At 43.7% G+C, this 25,343-nt stretch overlaps 2 protein-coding genes across 5 annotated transcripts in view; one reads left to right on the forward strand and one right to left on the reverse strand.

Annotated features, from left to right (window-relative positions):
• Positions 1 to 349: 349 nt before the first annotated feature.
• TUBGCP4 (tubulin gamma complex component 4) lies at positions 350 to 14,194 on the reverse strand. 4 transcript variants are annotated; one of them, XM_075100948.1, is made up of 18 exons: positions 14,073 to 14,194; positions 13,869 to 13,997; positions 13,144 to 13,266; positions 12,587 to 12,640; positions 12,077 to 12,133; positions 11,426 to 11,505; positions 10,525 to 10,726; positions 8,353 to 8,518; positions 7,088 to 7,212; positions 6,369 to 6,419; positions 5,873 to 5,978; positions 5,421 to 5,528; positions 5,048 to 5,186; positions 4,400 to 4,577; positions 3,364 to 3,498; positions 2,105 to 2,221; positions 1,520 to 1,659; positions 350 to 1,100 (listed from the first exon to the last, which is right to left on the reverse strand). In XM_075100948.1, exons 1-18 carry the CDS (start codon positions 14,148 to 14,150, stop codon positions 998 to 1,000), a joined length of 2,091 nt encoding a protein of 696 aa, XP_074957049.1. In that variant the 5' UTR covers positions 14,151 to 14,194; the 3' UTR covers positions 350 to 997. The 4 variants fall into 4 exon arrangements, with proteins under 4 accessions (XP_074957049.1, XP_074957050.1, XP_074957051.1 ...); XM_075100949.1 differs by having other exon boundaries at positions 350 to 1,206; XM_075100950.1 differs by lacking the exon at positions 13,869 to 13,997 and having other exon boundaries at positions 14,073 to 14,187.
• Positions 14,195 to 19,215: 5,021 nt separating this feature from the next.
• IQGAP1 (IQ motif containing GTPase activating protein 1) overlaps positions 19,216 to 25,343 on the forward strand; it is a 74,716-nt gene continuing 68,588 nt past the window's right edge. The window contains exons 1-2 of the mRNA XM_075100947.1: positions 19,216 to 19,351; positions 21,174 to 21,273. Coding sequence (XP_074957048.1) covers positions 19,300 to 19,351; positions 21,174 to 21,273 — 152 coding nt within the window. The 5' untranslated portion in view covers positions 19,216 to 19,299. The remainder of the gene's footprint in view (positions 19,352 to 21,173; positions 21,274 to 25,343) is intronic.

A 25,343-nucleotide genomic window follows, 5' to 3' on the forward strand; every position in this document is an offset into this window, starting at 1 on the left:
TGAGTGAGCAAGAAGATTTTAAATTTTTTTTCCCCAGGGACATGCAACTTTAAGAGCTGCAGCTTTGGATACTGTGAAAACACCAACTCTCTGAGGGGATGGCTGGTTTCATGGCAGACTTTGTGTTCAAATTGGGAAACCTGATACCACGCCCCAGTGACAGGCTGGAGGGCTCTCTTCTGCTGCTCATCCAAATGGACTTATGGCAAGATGGTCCGTTACCACAAGGTTAGGAAAGCTTAGTGACATGGAAAAGTTCCTGTGAGATAGTGCTTTTCATTGGAATAGGATGCTGTGCCACTCCTGTCCCTTTGCACTTGGGTACAGACATTGACAATGTTCCACATGATTGCATGACAAGATGTTTTTATTTTTGTTCAGTAGGATAGTCACTAGTAGCACTGTGAATAGTCTTGAATGAAAGCAGTACATTTAGAGCTGGCATCCTAGTTAAGTTTCTCCATAGTTTTAGTTCTAGCACACTTCTCTGTCAGCACAGGGAGCTTTGTGCTTTGAATAGTGCAAAGCTCCCACTTGGCTGGATGTGTCTAATTTTGGCACACAAAAATGTATTAAGTTTTTTATAGAGAAAGCATGTGACATCACTAGTGGCTCCTTTACCTATACAGATATGCTAGAACAGGGCACTGTGTGAGAAGATGTTCTTAAAATCTATTCCTTCTTCCCTCCTCCTTTACCTCAAACTTCTATTGCCGTTGTTTCATGTACCTGGAGGTAAGTATTTGATTAGCAGATGCTGTGTACTGTAAACCAGTTTACTGCACAAATGGAACTTCTGAATACAGCCAAAACTTCATTCATAGTCAAGAACAATCTTCTACTGCCTCCATACTCCAACTTGCAAAGGATCATAGTCCAGCTGCAGTGTCAAGACATTGTAATTCTTATTGCTTTTTCACTTTCTGAAGAGGCACAGACTGCCTCCCTAGAAGCATTTAAGTATATGTATGGCTGCAGAAAGCATGTTTTTACTAGTTCAGAAAAAATGGAGAAGCTTTCTGCAATCACTGGGCAGCCTCACATAGGTGGCAGTTCCTGCTCGTTCCTTCTGAAACAATGGTTCACCAGGCCAGAGCCAGCTACAAAGGAAAATGCAGTTGAGTGCCAACAGTCCAAGAGCACCAGTCTCCACCACTTCACGCACTGTTGGTCAAAGCCTGAAGAAAAGGTACTTAAACCCCAAAACTGCAAGAGAAAGGGTACAATATTAACTACATGTTGAAAGAAACTCTTTATCAACCCACATCAGCATTTTTCAGCCAGTATGAGCTAGCAGCTAGTTCAACTTCATGCCAAAACAAACTTGAAGGGGAGAAAGCATGTGAAAACCAAAAATCAATGCTTGCTCATTTATGACAGAAAAGTAACAGTATTTAGCAACACTTTGCTTCCATTTATTTTGGCTTACACAATCAATAAAAATTACATGATCATTTAGATCACTTTGTACTTCAAATACCTGAGGATAATGCTATACCCACACTGAAGATATTCCTACCTGCCCAAAGTTCCTCCAGCCTGGGTGTAGTACTTGTTATAATCCAAGCGTAGCAGCAGTTGAGCTAAATCAGAATTTATCTGATGGTTGCGAACACTAGAGAGAATCTTGAAGAGAAGCGATGACTGACGACTGAATCCCTACAAATTAAAAGAAGTCAGTTCTGGGCACTCTCAAGACAGAAAGCAAGCAAGCCAGCCAGCCAGCCTTTCATCTCTGTTCCTGCCTAAACAATCCTTTAACAGCCTGAAGAAAAGAATCACTGCAAGAGGAGTGATGCTTGTGGTCCAGTATAAGGTAAGCTGTCAGCCACAAGAATTGGTTAGGTGTAAGGTAACCAAAAGGAGGGGTAGAGGCACAGGCTGATACCCACCTCCTTTCTATTCCAATAGGGGAATTTCTGTGTTTCTGCCCACATTCCTCCTCTCTGTGCACAAGAGTGTTCAACTTGGGAACAGCTGATTAATTAAAATCATCGCAAGCGCTCATATAGAAGGTCTTAGCTTAAACTCACTCCTGTTCTACAGCTGTTAAAGCCAAGATGACGGCTTAGGCAAATGTTTGCACGGGAGAATATAGATTCACCTTCACCAAAATACTGAGTTGTGCAGCTCCCCGTTCATCTAATGGGCCCAGATTCTGAGTGACCAGAGAACAAAAACTCTGACAAAGATCCAGAATTTCATTTAAGCAGTGGAAAACCTGCATGGGATAAAAAGTACAAGATAGTAGTTTAGACAGAGTTCAAGCCCAGAGAAAGCTGTTCTTAGTACCTGAAAAGTTGTAGCATTCATAATCAAGATACCATGTTTTTCAATCAGCAGGGAAGACGTTAAAGCATTTTTGTAAGGTTTTCTACAGAAAAAGGACTTGAATGTTATGCTGTGTGTCCCCTGTCCCTCCCAACCTTTTGCAGAAATCACTGGGGAAACAGTGATTGGTATAGGCCACCCACACGGGCAGAGAAGTTGAACATTAGCTTCCCTATCTAACCAGCAGGCCATTACTGCAGCTCTGGGATTGAGAAAGAAGAATAAAGAACAGCAAGAGCTGTGGTTTAAGGCCTTAGTTTCACTGTTCACAAAACTCAGAATTTCTTTTGTATCAGTTGGTCGAAGTAACTTGCATTCAGGAGGGTTAAGAAAGCCCAAATGCCTCACAGACATAACTACTGGAACACTTAAAAGTTCCAGACTGGATAATTAGTATTCTGCCACCTTTATGCTATAGCCTCATAGACTGAGCAAAATAATGGAAGAGACAAGACCTGCAGTATCACTGTGGTTCATTGATACCAACCTGCTTTGGGAATGTTTTTTGTGAGGCTACACATTTAATACAGGCAACACTGTAACATATCTTTCAATAAAACAACAATAAAAATCACCCTTAAAGTCCACTCAGGAACATCTCAACTACTTTTATCCTCTAAAGTATATGTAAGAGAGGGAATTTTTCCTAATCTAATGCATTTCAGAATGAGTCCCTCAGGAATACAGTTCCCAGCGCTATGCTAATTAGTAGTACTTTAACAAAATTGCCTGTGAGGAAAATATAGCAACAAAATTTAATTTAATAAGGTGAACTGAACACTGGAATAATCTTTATTTAAAAAAGTGCCAGGAATGCAGCATCCGCACTCACCAACTGTAAATTAAGTGAGCTTAGTTCAATTATCTGTTCTAGTTTATACCTGGTTTTTCTCTAAAATTGTAGTCTGCTCTGCAGGGGATTATCACTGATCTGTTTTAAATGAGGTGGTTTGTCATTATCTGTTCAAAAAGGTGTGTTTCTTAGGGCATTTTGGGAATTCGTAGAAAAAGGTGAAAACAAGACCTACTTACAGGTTTTAGGAGTATGAAAGACTGAGCCAACAGATTACTTAGGAAATGATCATGAGCCAATCGTATACTCTCAAAATCTCGTGTGGCGTTTATCTGCTGCAGAAGCTGTGAGAACTGAGATTCCAGTACATCCACCTGATGGATACGTAAAGAAGTCTCATTTAGTATCTTGAAGAATGGGAGTACTTCAAACCAGCCAGAGGTTTTGTGTAAGAAACTTACTTTCCTTATTGCTACTCTTACCTTAGAGGCTGAGGATCACCTTCTCTCTGCCTCCTGAATGAGGAATTATATACAACAGCAGTACATAAGTGGGGGGGACAATTTTTGATGCCTAAGTATTATCTAAGTAGAAAGGGAAATAGTCCCTTTCTTTAAGATTAACTACTGAAGACGCATAAAGCTAGTATGTAAACAAAGGTATTTGACGGTAGTCATCTCTGAATTTTACACTGGGAGATACTACCCGGAATCTCAGGGCAAAGGCTGCAGTGCAAGAGCTCGGCAAGATTACTCTGGAGAATCTAAAAAGCCAGGCCCCTTCAATTCAGTTGTTATGGATATTAACAAAATGGTATGTAAATTTCACAAAATCATGTTACTAGAAACTGGTGCTTACATTTGAAAAGTCTCTTTACCTCATATGGTCAGAATATGGCTTCTTTCAATTATTTAAAACAAAAAAAAAAGCCCCCAAACAACTTGTCATTTAAAGACCCAGTGGAAGAAGCCATGATGGTATCTTAATGATGCTACTTCAGAGATGACTGTAGCTTCTCACAGATGCTTAGTAGCACTAGAGAGCCAAAACTGCATTTCCAGTAATACTCACTGATTACCAAGTCCAGAAACTTCATAATTATAGCACTAAGTCTGGGAACTCGGGGAAAGTTCTAGACTTGTTCCAAAGGAAATCCTGATTTCCTTAAGGTAGAAAGAATCTGAACCCTGAGAGACAGGACTGCAGTGTTCCCTCCATGAATTTCTGCCTGTTCCTGATTAACTGATACAGTCTACCTTTCTCTGTAATCCTGACCTGCAGATAATACTGAAGATTGTCCACAAGGAAAGCCATGTGATCCCTCAAACGCCACTTGATGGCATCAGTTCTGTTAGATTTTAGGTGTTTGCGTTGCATCTGAAGAGCCCAGCAGTGCTGTAGCTCAGCCTGGACTCGTCGCACACTCAGCAGGTATTTGAACACAACATTGTACCTATAGTCAAAAAATACAAAATTGTTTAAGATTAAAATCTTCCTTGGGTGCAGGTACTGGAGAACATAACAATGCAAGACTGGAAAAAGAAGCAGAAGGTGGCTGCCTGCAAAGGGCAGGGTAGGTCAGGTGATGGCCCATCTCAGAGTAACAGATTTCTGCTTGTACTGGTTACTGATCTAAAAAATATAAAGTTAATTTCACCATAAGGAGGGAATAACAATGTTTTGTCAAAGTAACGCTGTCTGTAAAATAGTGCAGATCTGTTAGCATCTTGGAGATCTTACTGTCATTACAAGTATTCTCAATATGAATAAGTGGAAAGAGTAATTTTAAGGTTCAAGGAGCAAGCTAAAGTATTATCACTCTACCTTTCTCTTCATGGAGAGGAAAAAACCCCAACACATTAGTGAGTGCCTGAGATCAGGGAACCTATAAATGAATATACAAAGACCATACCTAGTACTTACTTCTCCAGAACGGCAGGAGTAAAGAGAATGTGTAGCGGCCATTGAACTTTGTAAGAAAGGCCCAGAGCTGCCCACCCAGATGTGGGGGCCTCCCGTGGAGATAATTCCCGGGAAAGCCCTTCACGAGTCTGAGAAGTATCTGAAAACAAATGAGGTGCTGAATTAAGTCATCATCTCAGTCGAGACAACCATGGCAAGGAAGAAAAGGGGAAAGAACAGATTAAGAAGCACCAAAGCAGGCTAGGCTGTCATGTAGGGCTACAAAGGGAACAAAGTTAACATTTCTTTAACTTCAGAGAAAGGTAAGTACTAGGACTTGAAACAAGGTCATCATCTCCCCTCTTAACTCACTACTAAAAATGCAAGTAGATACCTTTATGCTCCTTTCCATGATACTCAATGGTTAAGTGAAGCAGAGGAAGAAGGTTGTCGTCATCTAACAGTACCTTATGAGCAGACTGCTGAAAAGCAACGTTGACATCTGACAACAAGACAACAGAGATATCAACACAAGATGATGCAGCTAGTGCTAATTTTGCACCCATTAGTTATTTATGCTTGGCCATAAAACACAACACTGACATGCTATTTCCACTATTTTCATTTAATTCCCATTTCAAATATGGAGAGAAACCTGCCACCTGACAGTTTCTGAGATGTTATTTTTACCCACTCTGTGAGACATTCTAATTCACAAGTGTTGTTCTTTCAAAACTAACGACAACATCTAGAGGATAAGATAGAGTTGTTCTGTACTGGATGTGGCTAACCGTTTTCCTGCTATACCAGTGATGACAATTTGGTAAGGTAATAAGCAACACTCACCATGTTCAGTTACAGCTGTAGGTGGTGTTTTTAACATGTGCTGTGCAGTGTCTATGAAGGCCTGAAACAGCTCACCTCTTCCCAAAAGGTAAAAGTCTTTTATAATCTGTAGAGATAATTTTTTAATCTATAAGCATATAAAAAACTGAGCAGAAATTTTAAGCATCCTAGCTGATAGCATCCATTTTTATTATTGCTTGGACAACTGCCATTTCAAAAACACAGCTGGAGAGCTATGGATTTCATCCAGTGCCCAAAAAGTCTACGCTGCCTTTGCTTCAAGATGCAAACCACATACACATACCCCTCTAAATCTGTCTCTGACCAAGTTCTAGCACTCTGTGCTCAATCTTGAGAGCTGGACAATTAAAACAGCTTTACTTAAAAGAAGAAAGTGCAGAATCTAAGACAGTAAAGTATTTAACGGGAATGAGCCATTAAAAAAGAAAGAAAAAATTAAGCTGTTTTAGCAAAAACAAGCTGGCAATTACATTACCTTCAGTTGTCCTAGTAAATCTGATTCCTCCACCATCAGTTTCCAAAGATGCTAGTGAGGAAACAAAAAAACAAACATAAGAAACCTCCCCTCAGATTAATCTAAACCCATTCAGTGAGAATTGTGATACATACAAAAAAGCACCTACATAAAATGCTATATAAAGCACAAGAGGACACACCAAGAATCCTGTGTCTAGGCAGCCCATGCTACTAGTTAGAACACTCTTGATGTATACCAGCAAGAAACTCTGCCCAAGAAGCATGAAGACCCATGACAAAAAATAAGCAAATTCTTATGAAATCCATTCCACCCTAGCTTTGTACTCACTTCTCTAACCTCTCCATCTTCTTGGGTTCCCACTCCCCCTACCTGCCCAAAATGAAAAAAAAGGTTAAAAACTGCCAAAGCAAAGAAGCTGTCCAGTGAGATGCCACCTATTATGCTGAAAGCATGCTGAAAAGCTCTGAAGTTGCTGCAAGGGAAATTAAAAAAAAAAAAATTCCCTTCTTTCCCCCATGAAAGTGTTTGTTAATGCCCTTTTGTCATTAGAAGTTGAGGTAACACAAAGCTCTTAGCCTCATAAGAACATGAAAGCTACCTGCAGCATTCACATGCTTGTTCAATCACTGATTCTGAAGATCCCCCTCCTCCCAGTCATTCAGAAAACTGAAGAGCTCCTCTGCCTGTAGAGTAGTTATCCCTCCTCGGATCCTTACCTCAGCAACAGTGCTCCGTATCCAGTCAACCACTGATTCGAAGTCCACCAAACTAAAAAGTGGTTGCTGCTTGAGTCGATGTAGCTCTGCTGCAAAAGTGTCCTCCTGGTTTTTTAGGATGGAGCCTGTGCAGCAATGAGAAAAATGTTTTGGACAATAAAAAGGAATACCGTTTGGAGAAGTGCAGACCCCTACCAGCAGAGCGGGGCAGAGAGGCTGTCCTGGCAGCACCACCTCAGGTCTGGTGAGGAATGTGAAGTTGAGGAGGCCTCAAAGTACAAGTACCAAGGTACAAAATTACTATCGCAAGTACAGTTACAGTATAGACACCTGGCATGGCAGTGCTATCAATAAAAACCCAAAATATTTCCTATGTAAATGATTGCCACTAACAGCCCTTTTCCTAGGACTGAGCTAGATCTTTGAACCCACAACTTTTCTGCCACCTTAACCAGTTGGTTTGGTTCACCTACCCCTGCCCCTTTCAAATCTATCCTACTGCTTGAACTTGGGGATTTTTTTTTTTAACCAATTAAGCTGGAAGACCAATTTCTTTTCACCTCGCTTCTCCTCAGGCAAGAAAACAGTCCAGATTAATTGGTTCTTTGTTCTCTGCGATATCACTCAAGTCATTTGAGTACTTTTGCACAGGCTGAAGATAGAGCCTCCACAGCAGTCTTCCCCAGTTGGTGTAGGAACATATTTCCAACACCATCTCCAGTGTAAACTTATCAGGTTTTCAAAGAGAACCATCAGCTGGAATTGTCTCTCTCTTGCTGTCATAAAGGCTCCATCTTGATCCTTTGTCTTACACTGTGACCTTTGAGATCACTTTGCAATGGATCTCTTATGTTTGTGGATGCATTTTAATCCTACGACACCATTCTGCAGCATACACACTCAGAGCAGTATGTGCCCTTGTGTCTGTCTGCAAAGAATTTCAATGCAAATTGAAAAGAAAACACAACCTTTGCAATCGCTTTATTTATCCAGAGCAAATCACATGGTCACTTGTTGCTGGAAACTTGGAGACTGTGTTTGGGAAGTGTTATTATTTACTCATCCCATTCTAATACCGCTCCCCTGGAATCAATCAGAAGCAGAACACTTGCACCACTGCTCTGTCCTGGCACAACCATACATATATTCTGAAGAGTATCTGCCAATAGTCAGTGACTGTCAAGGAATTAATTAATATGGCGTTTTGGAAGATACTTCTCGGTCACTCGTAACTGAGCAAAAGCCACAAGAAAGATATTCCTTACCTTTTCTGGTCAGGTTAACATTTTGATTCTCAAACATCTGTACAGATTCTCCCACAAATAGGATTTTCTCAGCAACCCGCACAGGAATGTATGAAGGCAGCATTTCTACTCGCAGAGAGAACTGTTTTAGAGATGGAGCTAACATGTTCTCCTCCTCAATCAAGCGCTGTCAGAGACCCCAGGGAAAAGAAATCAAGCAAAAAAAGTGTCAGAAAACCAGATAGGAAAGGTGTATAAAGGGGCATGCAGAGCAGGGAGGGGGAATCCAGGTAGATTGGAAGTAAGCAGAAAGTAGCAAGCCTGATTTGCATCATTTAGGTAAGCCTGCAAACTTCTTTGTATGTCTGGTATGCTAGTGGGTCTCCCTAGAGAAGGCATTGCTTTCATCAGAGAGGGGAGCAGAAGTGGGAAAAAGAGAAATTAAACCTTTGTGGAACAGCTGCAAATTCGCTCTCCCAAAGGATAATGTTACATCAGCAAAAGGAATTCTTGTTGCAACTGCATTACATTGGGTCTCTTTGCAGCTGTAACGATGTCAATTAGCGTTACCAAAAATAATCCTCCCCTACACCCGTTCCTGTATGTTTTAACACTGCTAGAACAATTGTGATATGGACCAAAAGTAAACACATCCACTAATGAGCAAATAGGTTAAAGAACTGAAGGCTTGCTAGCATAAATTAGACAATTTTCTCAGTTCCTGTGAAACGTGTTTAAAACAATACAGTAAGCTTTTAACTTTTTTTTTCTGAATGTATTAATAAAGATGTCAAAGTACAGAGGCAAGATTTTGCTTCAGAGAAGCAAAACTGATTATTTCATTTGGCTTTCTTGTTATTAGAAAATTAGGTTCATTAATCCATCGTCCAAAAAACACTGTGGTAACAAATTTTTGGTAACGTTTGCCATCTACAGAATTCTTCATTTTAATAAGAGAGGTCAGTACAAGTTTGTATACTGACGTTAACAGCCTGGCAATTCTTTTCTTAAGATTCTTCTGATGCTTTAGATGAGGATATACCCAAGTATTTTATCGGTCTATCCCATCAACACTCAAGATTTGTTCTTTTACTTCTGACTGAAGAATTGCCAACACTGTTAGTCAGTAATACTGAAGAAGAGAGTTAAATTAGGCTTTCTTGGTGTAATCTTCTTAATGCCTACGTTTTCCACCATGGATCTAGAAGACTCACTAATTTTCACAATCTTCCTGTACCTGATATAGTGAAATAATAGATTTTTCACTAACTGGCTTTTAAAGTTTTCCTTTGTTTTTGCCGGTGTATAGTCTGTCCTCAGCAGAGGCTCTACAGGGCACTTAATTAGTATGCAATGCAAGGTTTTTGGGGGTGAATCTTCTGTGTGTTCACAGCCAAGTTGCACACAGCACACTAACACCATGGGTGCCTGTGAAATGTTTTCTCACAGTAGAGTGTGAACTTACAGAGTTGAACATGCTCCTCACTGGTCCCCAACGCAAACCTTACTCAGATGCACAAAGCGTGGAAGATTACTCCATTGAGAACGCTGCTCTGTGCAAGGGCACTCTAACGGTATGCCATCTACATGAGGAGTTACTGCATTTCACCAGTATATACTGGCAGGTTGCTACCTTGCTTAACTTAGCACCCTGGATGTGTTGTTAGCAGCCTCTTGACTCGCACATAGCACATTTTCCCCAGTAATGTCAGCAGTATTACCCTGTTAGGTAACATTTGCACAACGAACAGTTGTGCAGGAAAGGTACCCGACCCAGCTGCCAACAGAAAGGGTGCAAATCAAGTAATCACCCAAGCTCCCTTGCAATTGTGCACACTACCACCAATGCCTATGTTGAGCAGATAACAGCATTGACTGTAAGGAATCAGAAAAGGGTCAGTCAAGAGCAGGGTGACTGCAGTACCAATTACTTGAGATCAACATCTACACAGATTCCATCCATAAGGCTTTCTGCCCTGAGATTATCCAACTGTGCCAAACAATATGTCTTTGTCCTTTATGCCTAGCTGCAACCCATTGTAATGCAACCCATTACAATATTCTGTTGATTTGCCTTCTTACTAGGTCTCAACATATGTCCAGTCTAGCACAGCTCACACTGAAGCAGATGACAATATAATTCTTTAGCTCTCTAAGGACCGAAGGATGCAAAGCTATGACTTGCCATCTTACCAGGTCCTGCAGCTCTCGTAGCTGTTTTCCTGTAAGTCCCCCAATTCCTAGGTCGTCGTCATCATCTTCGGGTTGGCTAGGGACATTCCCAGAAGAGGGGCCCTGTTTGATAAAGAACTCTTCATGTTGGTCTAGTAGCAACCCGTGCAGCATCCAGGCAGAGAGCTGCTTATACATGACTCCATGACACACAGCCAGAATCCTGAGGTCAAGAGAAACAGACAGTGAGGCTTTTGCAGGCAGTAATCAAAACCTCACTGTACATCATTCTGGAAAGTCCAGTGAGTTGGCCAGGCAATATGGCAAGTGCTCAACAGCTAATGTTGAATTTTTTTTTTTTTCCTAAAAACAGAGAAAGGTGGACCAATCACTTGCAAAACTAAAGTAACTTATCGTCTGAATATCTGGCTTCTCCACAGAGACCTGTGAGTATACCACAGGTATGAGTAAGTTTGCAGTGGCTTTCCAGTCCTGCTGTTTCTATGCAATTACCATTTCAGCATGAACACAAATTACCTTTTAAGTAGTCTGCCTTTCTTCCCAAGGACACACAAACCTGGCAACACTCACCCAGTCACATTTATCCTTTTGAAGGATGAAAAAACAGTGATGGGTCTACCATATGCAAAACAGTTCATGTAGGCTTCAAAAGAGGAAGAAACATAGGGTCTGAACTTTCCTCAGCCCCAAGTCCAAAGCATAGAGAAAGCCTTAATTCCTGTCATAAGCCTGCTTTAGATAAAAAATGGGGACCATGACAGCTTTTCCTGCATGCTACTCCTACTTTTATATCATGCAACCCTGCTTTGCAGGTACTATTTTCACAAGTAAGATGAACACTTCAACACTAACTCCAGTTACTGCAGAAGAATGAAATAATAACTTTACTGCCTCTACATACTTTTCAAGAGCACTGCGAACAGGAGGCAACCCCCCACAGCTATGTTTGTGGACTGTCTCCAATATCTGACATCCATGAATCTGTAGAAAGAAAATATGGTTAGACCAGGTCTGTTATTTGGATCTGTACTGACATTTTTAGACATTTTAACACTACGCTCTCGGCTAACAAGAAAATGCCTTAACAAGCCACACAAGTCTTACAGAAAGAAAGATGTAACGTACTCCACGTAGTGAAGATAGAGGCCTTCTGTGTGTGGCTCTACACCCCAGCTTCTAACAAAAATTTCCCTTAACAAAAAATAAGCAACTCTGGATTCTGAAAATATTAGCCTCTGCCTTTTTTTTTTTCAGGTGACAACGGGAGAAAACAGACTCAGAAAAGAAGATGTTCCAACCAGCAGCATCTCGTACTATGAAATGTATTGCGATCATAAAATGTAAGTCATCGTACTGATAATGAAAGAGTCAAATCCAGTGTAAATGGATTTGCAATATAGTTATTAAATACTTAAAGTGCTACTAGAAATAAGGCACCCATTACTGAAACCACATTCTTTCCTAGTATTAAAGGTCTGGGATGAAGGCAGAAATAATTTTATCAGCTAAAGCCGAAATTTGTTAAGAGAAACTAGCTACAATTTTACTGTACCTTCTGAGTCTTGATCTGTTCCACCATGACCATCACAGAAGGGAAGAGTAACTGAAACTGCAGGACCAGGAGCAAAATATTGAATTAGGTTGTCGTGCAAGGGAGAGAGGAAAAACTACTTGAGTCAGTGTGGACAGCAGCTCATTACAATAATTTAATGACACTGTCATCTGGCTTTCCCCACAAATTAGAAACATGACATGACAATCTTTAGGAAGAATGTCCTTCCTCCACTAGACCAAGATGCGTGCCATTACTGTACTTCAGCTGCAGTTCCGGCTAAACACAGGTATTGAGGAATGTGCGAGGGCCAAGGTGGAGGACCTAAGCTTTGTGTCAAAGTACAAATGATCCTCTGATCATGATTAAGGGACTACATATGTACAGGCGTTAAAAAGAAATGGCATGACGTGACAGACTAACCCTTATTTATTGTACCCGCTTTCTTATTAGAGTCAAGGAGTGGTAAGAGTAACCAAAGAGCACTACCGGTTTATTAACATGACGTACCTGGTCCAAGGAATAATTAACATGTGAGATGGAAAGATGCGGGTCGGCCAGAAACTGTTAGAACAACAAAGTAATTAATGAAAATTAAAATAAGATATGGAGAAGTAAAACGGCACGTTTGGCTCTATATTCCAACCCTTTGGTTCTCACAGCTTCCCCCCCCCCCATGTATTTTTGGGCTGTGTCCCATTTTAGGCTATAACAACTGCTGGATGGTGACAGTACCCGTGATATGACAGCTCCTAATCTAGCGGAGATTAATCAAAACCTTCATAACTGAAAACAGAAGTCACAATAGTCTGATACAGCACTGGGCTCTGAGGCAGGTGGGGCACTTACTGAACTGAAGGTAGAGGGGACTTAATACTTATCAGAATGAAGAGTCATTTACAATGGCATCTCACAGGAATAATTTGGAAGACATCCCAGATGTGCAAAGGAAGGTACCTTGCCTCCTCTTTAGCTACTACTACTTAGCATATTAATTGCAGAAATGACAACTTTCCACAATCTGTCAGCAGCAGAACAGCCTCTTGTTCCAAGTCGCTCTCCTTTACCTCTTGTTCTAGGTCAAGCAATGCCTGTCGATATGGCTGCAGCACTGAATCAAGACCTGTGCAGAAGGCTCGCAGATAAATGCCATGTAATCCACTCTGGTTTTGCTGAGATGGATGATGATCCTGAAACCAAACAATACAATCTACATCAGCTCCCCAGTGCAGGTCTAAAGAGTAATGAAGTTTCTCTGCAGTGTTACACTAGCAGCCAGCGGTCCAAACCTGTTGAAATACACCATAGCCCAGAAAAACACCCAGAAAGTTGTCACAAGGAGAGTTATTTGAGCACAGTTATATTTAGCTTTGCTGTGGAAGTATATGCATATGCAAGTACTAGGAACCACTGGTAACTTCAGAGCTTCTTCGTACTTATGCATGCCTCTTGGATCTCAAGGCTCTTCACAAACCGCGAGGAGGAGTCACTACAGCGCAGGGATGAGCATCCCGCACAGTTCACAAACCCTGGCCAGTCTGCAGTGACCAGAAGTGATTGCAGTGTGCATCCTCAGGAATGAGATTTTACATTTGGTCCATCTTTCGCTGCTCTGCACCCCCCCTTATTTGCATCGCACAGAGCTTTCCGGAGGTCCGCTCGGGAAAGCGCGTTTGCTTGTGTCGGCGGGGATACACCCTGCAGGACACGCGTGCGTGCGGGGCAGCTCGGCCGCACGGGCGTCCGCAGCGCTCTGCCCGGGAAACACTGCGGCGCGCGGGGGCGGCCCCACCTGCTGCTGAACGTGTCCCGTGTACTGCTCCACGAATTCGGCGAAGCGGATGTAGTCGGTGCCGAGGCGGCAAAGCCGGTTCAGGACACTGGTCTCGCTGGGGTGCAGGAACGGCAGTTCCTGAGAGACCTGAGGGGGACACAGGGGTGAGGGGAGGGCAGGGCCGGGCCGGGCAGGGCCGGGCCGGGCCGGGCCGCACAGTACCTGCAGGCCGCCACGCTTGCTCCAGGTAAAGGCCGCCCCCGGGTACCCGCTCAGCGCCAGCAGCAGCTCGTGGATCATCCTGCCGCGCGGCGCCGCGCGGGCTGCTGGGAGGCGCCCGGGGGCCGCCGGGAAGGGCGGGCCGGCGCGGCAGCCTCGGCGGCGGCTGACTCTGGTGGGGGCGTGCGGCGGCGGGCAGCGCCTCGGCGGGCACGGAGAGGAACGGGGCCACACGAGGGCGGGTGCGACGGGTTGCTAGAAGAGTCACCGGGAGCGGTCGGCCGCACCGCGTCGTGGGGGGTAGCCTGGCTCTGGCCCTCGCCGGTCTTGGGGCGCATTGAGGCATCATGCAGGAGGATGGCTGAGTAACGTGCGCAGTTTTCCAGTTCAAGAAGCCTTTTTGCCAGTACAGAGCAATGTCGCGAGGGAGGAAGGAGAGGATTTTTTTATGGGCGCTCAGTGCGGGGAGGTGGCTACCTGGCCTCCAAAGGGTAAGGACTTCTGCATGCTTCTCCCCTGCATGGGGCAGCATGCAGGAGGATGGCTGAGTAATGTGGGTGGCCGTGATGGCAAGTGCTAGTCCGGAAGGTCCCTTCCAGAGCAGCAGCAAATCCGCAACCTTAAACGTAGATTTTGGGTTCGGTGTGCCTTAACAGGTTTCTTTATCAGTTTCTCATGTTATTTGCCAGTATTTTATTAATGCCAGTTTTGCCTTTCTCCGTTTATTATATTTTCCTTTCCTTCACTTTCTTAAGCCTTGAACCTGAAGACAGTTGTGTTCTGCAGTCAGTAACTAAGCTTATAGCAGCCTTCCTTCACAAAAAGTGAAAATCCCAAGAGTCTTCCCTGAGAATAGGGCAGGAGTAAACAGGGTGTAAAATTTACTACAGCAGAATTTCCTCTATCAAAGGTGGGGGTAATGGAGGAAGCTAAATTTTGTGGAAGGTAGTGTATTGTTGGAAGTGACTCGTACTAGGGTTAAGAATATGATTAACCATGAAATAATTTATATAGAGATATGGTGGCTTTTTCATCATTGGAGTCCTTTGATGGTGAAAGTTACGGGTTTGATGCAGAGTGTTTGGTATGTGGCCAGTATTGCAGAACTGGTCAGAGCAGATGTCTCATTGTGTCTTTGCTTTACAATCTGTAAATCTGGCTCATCCCCACTCTCTTGCTTCCAGCTAAATATTGTGGTCTGCTCAGTACTTAAATTACTTTATTGGTTCCCCAAGTGGCTTTTTAAGTAGTCTATATGAGAACAAATAGAGAGGAAACAAAACAGCATTAGAAAGCAGGTAAAAAGACAGGGAGTATGTACACAGACAAAATGAATCTTGAATTACCCAAGTATTTTTTTCATTTTGTTCCATTTTTCCATGTAGCTGTGGGGCTTCCTTGGACCTTACAGGTCCTTTGAGTGAAACTGTACCTGGCGCATGGGGACAAGTGCAGAGTTTTCCAGTTCAAGAAGCCTTTTTGCCAGTACAGAGCCTGCCTGTGTTGCAATGTCATGAGGGAGGAAGGAGAGGATTTTTTTATGGGTGCTTAGAGCACGGAGATTGCTACCTTGCCTCCAAAGGGTGAGGACTCCTCTGCTGTTCCAGCAGCCTGTTGCTATGCCCTAGCATCATGTCTTGACTATCAGCAGAACTGGCCACGATTTGGGCTCCATGCTTTTCTGTTCCTTGCTCTCAGTCTTCCATGGGAAGTCCTGCAGAGAACGTGCAGGCAGGGCTGTATCCCTGGCAGCTGTTGGGCCATCTGAAGCAAGGTCAGGATGAAAAAGCAGAGTCTGGAAGCAGAGGGAATTAAGGAAACTCATTGTGAAAGCAAGGCTTCCCTTTTTCCTGCCTGACTTGTCTGGTGCAGTGGAAGCGTTTGGGATGGGGAGGTCTGCATTCTCTTGCCCCACGTGTGCAGCTGCTTCCCTTGCAGCTTCTCCAGAGCTTCCTGCGAAGTTCCCTGCTGCAGATAGGGGTGGATCAGCGCTGTGGGAGTGATCTGTGCTGGTGCTGAGAGTGCGGTTGTGAACTAGCAATGGCGGGCTGTAGGGGGATGTTTGTGTGTCTGTGTTTCTTTTAAGATCAGGTCAGTAACTTGTCTCATTTAACCACTATGATTTTGATCTGACGCTGGGAGCCAAAAGGCAACTTGCTGTTGGCAATCCATAGCCTAACGTGCAACCATATACAGAAGAGTATCATCAAGTATATGAGGGGTAGGAGTCTTTTATATGTATAAATACATACACACACACATACAGGTACATATATTTTTCAATATATATATGTAAACTACATATACTTACTCAACTGTGACAGCTCAGTTTGGATTCCTACAGGGCATTCTGACCCTGTAGACACAGAAATTGTAGCTAAGCCAGGTAATTAGAGAAGACAGCAAAAATGAATAGGGATCTAAGCCTTATTACACAGAGGATAAGGGTTAAACTTATCCAGGATAAATTGGGTCTAAACAGAAAGGTCCTGGTTGGCTGTACATGATTGAAGTACCAAAGATAGCATTAAGAAAAAAACAATAAGGATGAGGTGCATCATCAGCACAAAGGATCCTGAGATGCAGAGTGACAATAGACGTGTGTTATTCTGGCTGTCTGAGAGTTTCCTGTGTGCTAGAGAGAGAATAAGCAATGGCTTGGAATGCTTAGTGCTAACTGGCACCTAGAGCAGATCCTACACCATCTTCAGGCGCTTTTTTTGCCAGAAATAAGGATGCATGTGAACAATTACTCAGTGGAAGGTTGTTTGAATATGCTATTATTTCCCAATCTTCTTTGGACTGCAAGACTGTAATACTTTGGAAAGGAAGGTCTGATAACACTATATACAACCTTGTTTGGAGGAGGATTTGAAGAGGTTACTGATTCTTTATGTTTCGGTGGTAGCCTGTGGCTAGGTTATCTTGACGTGACTATAGAATCACAGCTTCAGAGTCTTCAGGTGTTCTAAACATGTATTTTTTTCAGCACCATTCACAGAAATAATCTTTCTCATAAAGGAAGTGACCAATAAATACCTGCAAAAGAACAGATAAAAGTAGTTCAAATAAAGGACTGAATTTTGGAGCTCTTGTTTCCCCTAGGAAGCCTAGTGATCAGGCATTAAGGCCAAGTACTTAACGAAATTTTTTTTTTACAGAATTGATAGCTCAAATTTTGAAGACAGAGCAAAAAAAGTACCTTTGTAAGGCTATATGACTAGTGCCTAGTCAACATTAAAAAAAAAAGACAAGAAGCAGAAGAGGCAATAAATTAAACACAGATACACAAACCCTAACAAACAACAGTTAGCAGAGACAATAACAAAGACCAGAAATCTTAAATCAGGGCAGCTATTTACAGAAACAACTGAAATATGACCTTGAAGAGGTTTAGCCAGATTCTTTGATGATGTGTGATAACTGTGTTTTATTTTTCATATCAGAATGGGTCTTATAGGAAAGAATCAGCTTATGAGATTTTTCTGAGGGAGGATTGTGGGACTGCGCAAAAAGTATTACCAGATTTTTAGGAGGAACAAAACCAGTTCTGCATTCCATAATCTGCCTATAAACATTATTTTAAATGTCTTCGCATTGTATAACTGCAGAGTGGTCACATGTGAAGTAATGTAAATAAATGTTAATAATTAGAACCATAACTGTTCGTAATAAAACCTTTTGGGTTTTAATTTATGTCTGGCATTCACCTATGTATTTATTTCTGTAACTGTTGAAATGTGAAATGTAACCCTTATAATTAAAAAAAACATCTTTCACTTAGTCTTCCTTTCATACAGGCCCTTTAAAAAGTTCATGTAAGTATACTTCTAATGGACTCGCAGGATCATTTAAGTTAGAGGGGACCTCTGGAAGTCTCTAGTCCAACCTCGCTTCCTCAACATAGGGTTGTGCAGGACTGTGTCTAGTCAGGTTTGAAGTACCAACAAGGATGGAGACTCCACAATGTCTGTGGGCAACTTGTTCCAGTGTTGGACTACCCTCAGAGTAAAAATATTTCTTGTCATGTTTAAGCGTACTTTAATGAATTTCAGTCCATTGCCCACTGCTTCTTGTCCTGTCCTCTCTCAGCCTCTCCTCATATGTCAGATGCTCTAAGCCCTTATCAGTCGCTTGGTGCTTCACCAAACTTGTTCCATTATATCTGTGTCTTCCTTTTATTGGGGAAGCTGGAACTGGACCCAGTACTCTAGATGTGGTTCTATCAGTGCTGGGAAGAAGGGAAGGACCACCTCCCTTACCTGTTGGTGATGCTTTTCCTAATAGATGCTATTGGTCTACTGAATTACTTAATTTGTGCTTAAGTAGTAAGCTTATGCCCTGGCAGTGAAATTAATGGAACTAATTAAAAGGGACATATGGTGGAATCTTCAGTACTCTGACTCTTGAACAAGAACTAGGCAAAGCAACAGTAATAGATGAGCTTAACACACACTGAGGGGAAGGGAGCTTTCAGGGCATGCTTCCTGTGGCAGTGCTGCTGAATGAATGGTGCTGTTGTTGTATGCTGATGTTTTGGGGCACCCTGCTTCAAACTGCGGCTGACATTTCAGGTGAGTTACCATGGTGTGGGCAGCAGACCTGTTCAGACAGAAGGGCCCAACTGTGTCCGGCGAGGCCAGGTTTTGCTACTGAGCAGGGTCTGATGCAGCTGGGAAGCCTGGCCTAGCAGGGTGTGTGGAAGGGGGCTGGAGCTGATCTGTCTGCATTGTACTCATGGGGGCCGGCATGGCGGGGCTGTGTGCGTAAGGAGGCTGGAAGTGTTGAGAGGGTGGGTGTAGGGTCATGACTGGGTTGACCTGGGCTGCGTCCCAGGTAACAGGGCTGGCTGGGTGTTACGAATTGGGCTGACGGGAACGCTCAGGGCTACGAGTGGGCCGGGGCGGGGGCCCTGTGAGGGGGACGGGCGTGGGACACTGGGACCTGTGTCGGGCAGGCAGGGGTGCGTCGGGGCCAAGGACTGCGGGACGGGGCCAGGGTAAGCCAGTCGCTGCGTCCGGCCGGCGCCGCCCCGCTGGCGGCGCAGGGCAAGTTGCCGCCCCGCTTCGGCAGCGGACGAAGGTGGCGGAGGCGGCCAGGGTGCGGCCGGGGCGGGGAGAGGGAGGGAGAGCGGAGCGGCGGCTCCTCCCACGCCACACCCGGAGCGGCAGGAAGAGGAACAGCCGCGCCCGCGCCCAACTCCCGGCCGGCCCCGGCCCAGCGCAGCACCATGGCGGCGGAGGAGGTGGACGGGTTGGCTATATCCCGGCCCCACTATGGCTGTGAGTACTGGGGCGCCCGGGGATCCGCGCGGCCGCCAAGCAACGCCCTGCCCTGCCCGGCCCGCGCTGTCCGTCCCTTCCAGCGGCCGGTGTTGGGAGTGGCGGCTGGGGCGCCGCAAGCGCAGGGGGAGCCGCGGGGCCTTGGCCCTAGGAGTGGCCCGCGGGCGCGGCCAGCGGCTCACCGTGCCTCCCGCGGGGTGGGCGCCATGGGGTGCGGGAGCTCGTCCAAGCTCGACGTCCCTCCCTGGGTGTTAGAGAAGAGTGCTGGGAGAAGGCGGTGGATAGGCAGCGGCGGGGCGTCCTCCAGCTCTCCCGCCGCCGCCGCCTCCCGCGGGCGGGCTCCGTGCCTCGCCCAAGATGTCCGCCGCCAGCGGGGAGGGGAGCGCGGGGAGGGGGCGCCCCGGCAGGCGATGGGCGCGGGGCCGCGGGCCACCGCCGCGGCGGTCCCTGCCCTCCCCTCTCCCGCCTGTTTCGGCGGCGGCACCCGGCTTACCGGGAGAAACGCGCGTTGCGATCGGCCACCTCCACCTCCTTGTCGTACGCTGCCTGCGGAGAGGGAGGCTTTAGTGCGAGGTGTCCCGAGATGGGTGCTCCCTTGAGCTACGGTACCAGGTCAAAAATGAGCGAAGGCGCGGAGAAACGCGGCGCTCGGGATGGGGGATGTGGTAAGCGGCGGCCGGTCGGCCCGTGCGGTGCCGCCCGTGGCCGGCGGCGCAGGGCAGGGAGGGCGGCAGCAGGTGGAGCGCTGGAGGGAGGGTTGTGTGCTCCGCGCTCGGTGTAGAGTGAGAAGGAAGGACTGAGTTGGGGAGTCGGGAGGGGAGGGAGTTTGTCCTTAGTGGTGGGCGTTACCCTGTGGTTCGGGACAGTCTTCCGCTCTTGCAACTTTGGGTGGGGTTAGAGTAATCCGAAAGATGTTTTTGCGGTACTCCAAGCTGGTTTCTAAGAGACCCTTTGCAGTTTGAACCAAGATCTTGTTTGATCGCAAGTGCTATAGTTGATACCTCATCACCTGCAAATATTTGTTAAAGACACTTCAGGTGTAAACTAGCCTTTGACGAATAACGGTGTGAGACATTTCCTATTTATCAAGTTAGTCCATAAAACGTAAAGAGTTGTGGGTTGGTTTTTTTTTAGTGGTTTGCTTTGTTTGTTTGTTTGGGGTTTTTTTTGAGACATGCGAGCACGGATGAGATATTTAGCTGTAACAGTAGAAAGAACAGGCTTTATTAGTGAGGCTTTAAACAGACAGAATCTGGAAGGTTTAGACATATACCCCTAGGCAGGTCCTCGGCTTGATCCGAAGATGGCACGCAGGTTGTGGATCTGAATAATTCCCTTCCAGATGAGAATTGCGAGTAACATTTCCATCTTTTTTAGAAATGGACTATAAAGGTACAGAAGGGATTATATGATGGAAATACGTGTTTTTGTACTTCCTTAATATTTGAGTGCTAAAATCAGAGGATAGATGGGAGGGACGTATGGTAACTGATGCACTTCTGAGAAAGACAAAGGCAAAGCTAGAAGAAAATAAGGAACTGAAGAACTGTTTCTAAGAAATTGGAAGATGGAAGAAGTTGGATCATAGTCAATTTGAGAAATTGGAGGGAAGATGGTGAGTTTATGTGACAAGGAAGGGAAGGATAAGGAAACTGTTGCTTCTGTTGCTTGCAAAAAACAGATACATTTGGTCCTTTATTTTGCTGAATCGAATAAAACCTGTGATGAGTTTCTGTGGGAAAGGTTGGATCTGATTTTTTTTGTGCCTGCTCAGTTACATTCAGTCTTCAACCACCTGAGAATGTGTTTTGACTGTTTGCAGCTGTCTTGGATAATGAGAGGTTAACAGCAGAGGAAATGGATGAAAGAAGACGCCAGAATGTAGCCTATGAATACCTTTGTCATCTGGAGGAAGCAAAGAGGTAAGAAGAAGTGTTTTTGAAACTGCTGGTGCTTTAAAAGAAGTTGTGGTATTTGGTAAGGGGAATAATTTGGATGCACCTTACCTCCTGTCTGTGTTTCTTAGTGGCTATATAGATTCATTAAAACAAAAAAAGCCCCCAACACCACCTCCCCCCCAAAAAACCACCCAACCCCCCCCCCAAAAAAAAAACCAAACCCACAAAAAAACAAAACCCACCAAAAAATACCTGACCCCTGATGTGCTTATCTAATATGTTCTTAAAGACCTTTTTGTGAGAAGGACTCTGTATAGCTCTTGTGCTCCAGTATTCCTAGCGCTGGATGGGTTCTCCCTGTTACCTAATTTGTATATGTTGTGGTGCAATAGTCCCTTGTTGCTTATCAATGGACACGAAGAACAGGTTATTCTCTTCCTCTTCATTTCACATTTTTAAGAGGTTGCATTTTAGTAGTGTATTTCCCTTGCACTTGTCTTCTCTCAGGCTGAAAACGCAACTCTTGCATATTTCTGTGTGAGTCCTATTTAATAGATCTGTAGTACTGGATTGTTCTGACTTCTTTCTGCTCAGTCCACGTCTTTCTGGAAGTGCACTGCCAAAACAGAGAAAAGTTTTCCAAAAGGGGAGTTAACATGCATGCTTACAAGAGCACAAGGATTATTTTTGTGTACTCTGATAGATATGCTAGTTTCGTACATTATGGCATGGTATCTGCATTTTCACAATGGTATGATGTTGTAGAGTTTGGATGAGTTGCCACCCTTTTCCTTGAAGGCGTGCTGCTGAAATTTGTTTCTCATCCTGTGTTTATACAGTCTATCGTGTTTTCCCGAGTGTGTTACGTTTCACTTGATCCTGCCAAATTTGACTTTTCCTGATCTTTGTTTAGTATGTTGAAATAATTTTGATCTTATTCCTGTCCTCCAGCATGTATGTAGCTTTTGTGTCATCTCCATGTTTAATAAGCATGGTGTATTTATTTAGACAATTAATGAAAGTATGATCAGAGCACAGTAGATGCTATATATCTGCTATTAAAGGAAAAAGAACCAATATTAAAAATGAATGCATGAAGTCTTACTGTCGGTGGTTTTTTTTTTTAAATCTTTTTGCAAACATTCAATCCCATATGCTGTATGTGGAGAATAGGAATGAGGCAGACCAGTTTGTCTACTGCTTCGTTTCATGGCAGTTGGGTCTTTTCATGCCTTTGTATAAACTGAATTTTTTACTTGAAATTTAAAATGGTTTTTTTTTGAAGCTGAGATTGGGACCAAGGACAGGTTTTCAAGAGCAAAGAAGAAGAGGTGAGACAATGTTTGTACTGGTGACTCCCTCTACCGCCAACACTCTTGAAAGTAAGGCTAGTGTTTCCGTTTGCATTTTGTAATTAGTCAGGAAGTGGATAGTGAGCATTTTGTAATTAGTCAGGAAATTGATTGTGTGCTTAGACTTTCCTTGTTTCCACAAAGATCTATGCAAACTAGCCAACCTGTATGCCACAGAAAATAATTTCTGGAGCAGTAGAAAAGTACAGAGTGTGCATAAAACCAGGTTCTGAATAGTCATCAGCATGTTTTGTCGTGGCTCACTGAATACTTAAGTCTGCCTTTATCCTTCAAAAGGTGATGTGGATTAAGAGCCAGAAAACTTTCTCTTCCACTGGCCAGGTGATGAATTTTTGATAAATCTGTGTAAGTGTTCCCCGGCAAGAAAGACGTGTTCCGCTGTAGTGATTTTACTGAGGAGGAAATGCTGAGTTTGTACAAGTTCACTGCTGGCAGAATATAAAGAAGGGCTTAGTTCTAGGGTTTCAGTAGCTTTAGTAGCTTACACTAGCTTACTGTATAGTGTATTTTTGAAGGGGGAGGGAGCACTCAGTTTATGCTATAGTCTTTTAGGTGCTTCATGACAATTGTCACTACTAGCGGTTCACAGAGGCTGCTTAGTGAGAGGCAGATAACTATACAGATTTGGATGAGGTTTGAAGTAGTGAGAAAGATCTGACTATATGTCAAAATAACTCCTTCCCTTTGGATCCAAAATCTTTAGGATTAGATGCTGGGCGACAGGGAGAAATGAGTTGCGCTGTAGTTGCTGTCTGTGCTTGAAGGAGGCCTAGATCCATCTCTTGTGGACTCTTTCTGTCATTGGCCTCGGAGTAAATGCTTTCTGAGGTGCTTGTTCTCTGTTCAATTCCATGTCCAGATTTGGAAAAAAATTGAGGCAACAATACCTAAAAGAGCAACAGCTTTTATATTTTAATTAGGCTCTTGTTTAATCATGGGAACTTAATCTTTAGGTAAATTATCTTTGACTCTTCAGTTTCTTGGCCATCTTATCTCTGCTTCTGATTATTGCCTTGATATTGAGGAGGCTGAGCAGCTGGGCATTTGATTTTGCTATGCCTTGTCAGAAACAAGATGTTTTCACTGTTTTTTGTCTTGGGACGAGCCTACAGACGTTTCAAATAATGCCCAGCGGTTGACGGTACGGCCTGTGAAGAGCGAAGCAACAGCTGTGTTGCTCAAAATGCAAGTAGTGGTGTTACAGCCTTCGTGGTATCCACCTTGGCAGTCAGAGCACTTGTTAAGTGGAAGGTCTGCTTGGAGAGCTTCAAATACACCTATTTCCAACCCTCAGCCCGCGTTTGCTTAGTGGCCTACAGGCTGTTCATGCATATGTGAGTGGGAATTCCTGCCTGCTACACCTGAAGCCTTTGCAAGAGAGTTAAAGATTAAAGGAGGGGAGCAGACTCCTTAGTTTAATAATTAAGATACACAAGTGAGAGCAGAAAGGCTTGAGTGCATGGTCGACTCCCGATAATTTTTTTCCCTTGCTGAGCAGTCTTTCTGTAAATTGTCCTTTGAATTTTTTTTATTACTGCTGTTACAGCCTAAAAGAGGGCTCTTGGCTGCATTGTTGGAAAGGTGTTTATTTAACAAAAACAACTAAAACAGAGCTGTAAGAGATCATTACATTTGAAATTAATGTCCTTGGTCTGAGATTTTTTTCTGTATTTGTCTTCTTTGCCAGTAGCGTAACTGAGACATAACGTGTGACTTGGGTACTGCAGCATTTTGATTGTGCTATTGATTACAGTGCCTCAGAGCTATGGGTATGCATAGGAGGGTTTATAATCTTGCTTCATAGTGAGTGATTTTCAGATTGGAAGTTAGATCTCTCAGGAGAAGAGGAAGACCGAATAGCAGAGGAAGGTACCTGGTGTGCCCTATGTCACGCTCTCAGAAGCTGGAAAGGTGAATGCTGTAAAGGTGGTGGTGGCTGAGGCAGCGTGGGAGGCGGCTGAAGAACAATTCTTAGTGGCCCTCCTCTCCCCCCCATAATCATATTACATTATAATATCACATTCAGACACTGTAGTTTATATTCAGGTTTTTCTATAACTTAAACGCACCTAAAATGATGTGAATGATACCATGCTGATTTGCATTACATCAGCATTGTCAGAGGCTTGCTGTCCCTTTAACTAAGCAACATTTATGGAATCTAGAAGCAGCAGTGATTTCCCCTCCTCCCCATCCCCCCTAAATTTTAAAAGAAGGTAGGATGAAAATTGGCTAGCACCTAATCTTATACTGAAATGAAAAATCCAGAGAAGTGGGGATTTCTGAACTATCTGATGTAACAGCACATGTACAGTAGCTTTGAGTATTTCATAAAGTCATTTGGAGTACCTGTCTGCCTAGGAGCATACATCAGAGGCATTATTAGAGGAATATCAATAACTTGTACTTATTTAATGGTATTCCAGTCCATTTTGTTTTTTCTTGAGCTGTCACTGTTGTTCCCATGTTAGGAATTTCTGACTTCAGCTACTAATGTGCAACAGTCTTGTGAAACAGGCATTATTCTTGCTAGTTGGAAAAAGGGAGGCAGGGTGAAAGACATTGAAATGAAAATTGGAACTAAAATGAAGGTTGTAAATAGAGGGATTCCTGTACTTGGACCAGATACTTCTTTCCTGAATAAAAATGGGTTTATGAATAAGTGTTGTTTAATATTTAAAATTTAGTGTTTTGTGTTTCGTTGGTGCTTGGTATTGCTTT

The sequence above is a fragment of the Phalacrocorax aristotelis genome, chromosome 7 (assembly GCF_949628215.1).
Source record: "Phalacrocorax aristotelis chromosome 7, bGulAri2.1, whole genome shotgun sequence".
Classification (NCBI taxonomy): domain Eukaryota; kingdom Metazoa; phylum Chordata; class Aves; order Suliformes; family Phalacrocoracidae; genus Phalacrocorax; species Phalacrocorax aristotelis.

Coding starts and splice junctions, on each gene's coding strand:
- TUBGCP4 (XM_075100948.1), bottom strand. CDS start 14,150: ATGATCCACGAGCTGCTGCTGGCGCTGAGCGGGTACCCGGGGGCGGCC. Junction 13,267..13,868: donor CGGGACACGTTCAGCAGCAG/GTGGGGCCGCCC, acceptor GTTTGGTTTCAG/GATCATCATCCATCTCAGCA. Junction 2,222..3,363: donor CTTTCATACTCCTAAAACCT/GTAAGTAGGTCT, acceptor TATCCCATGCAG/GTTTTCCACTGCTTAAATGA.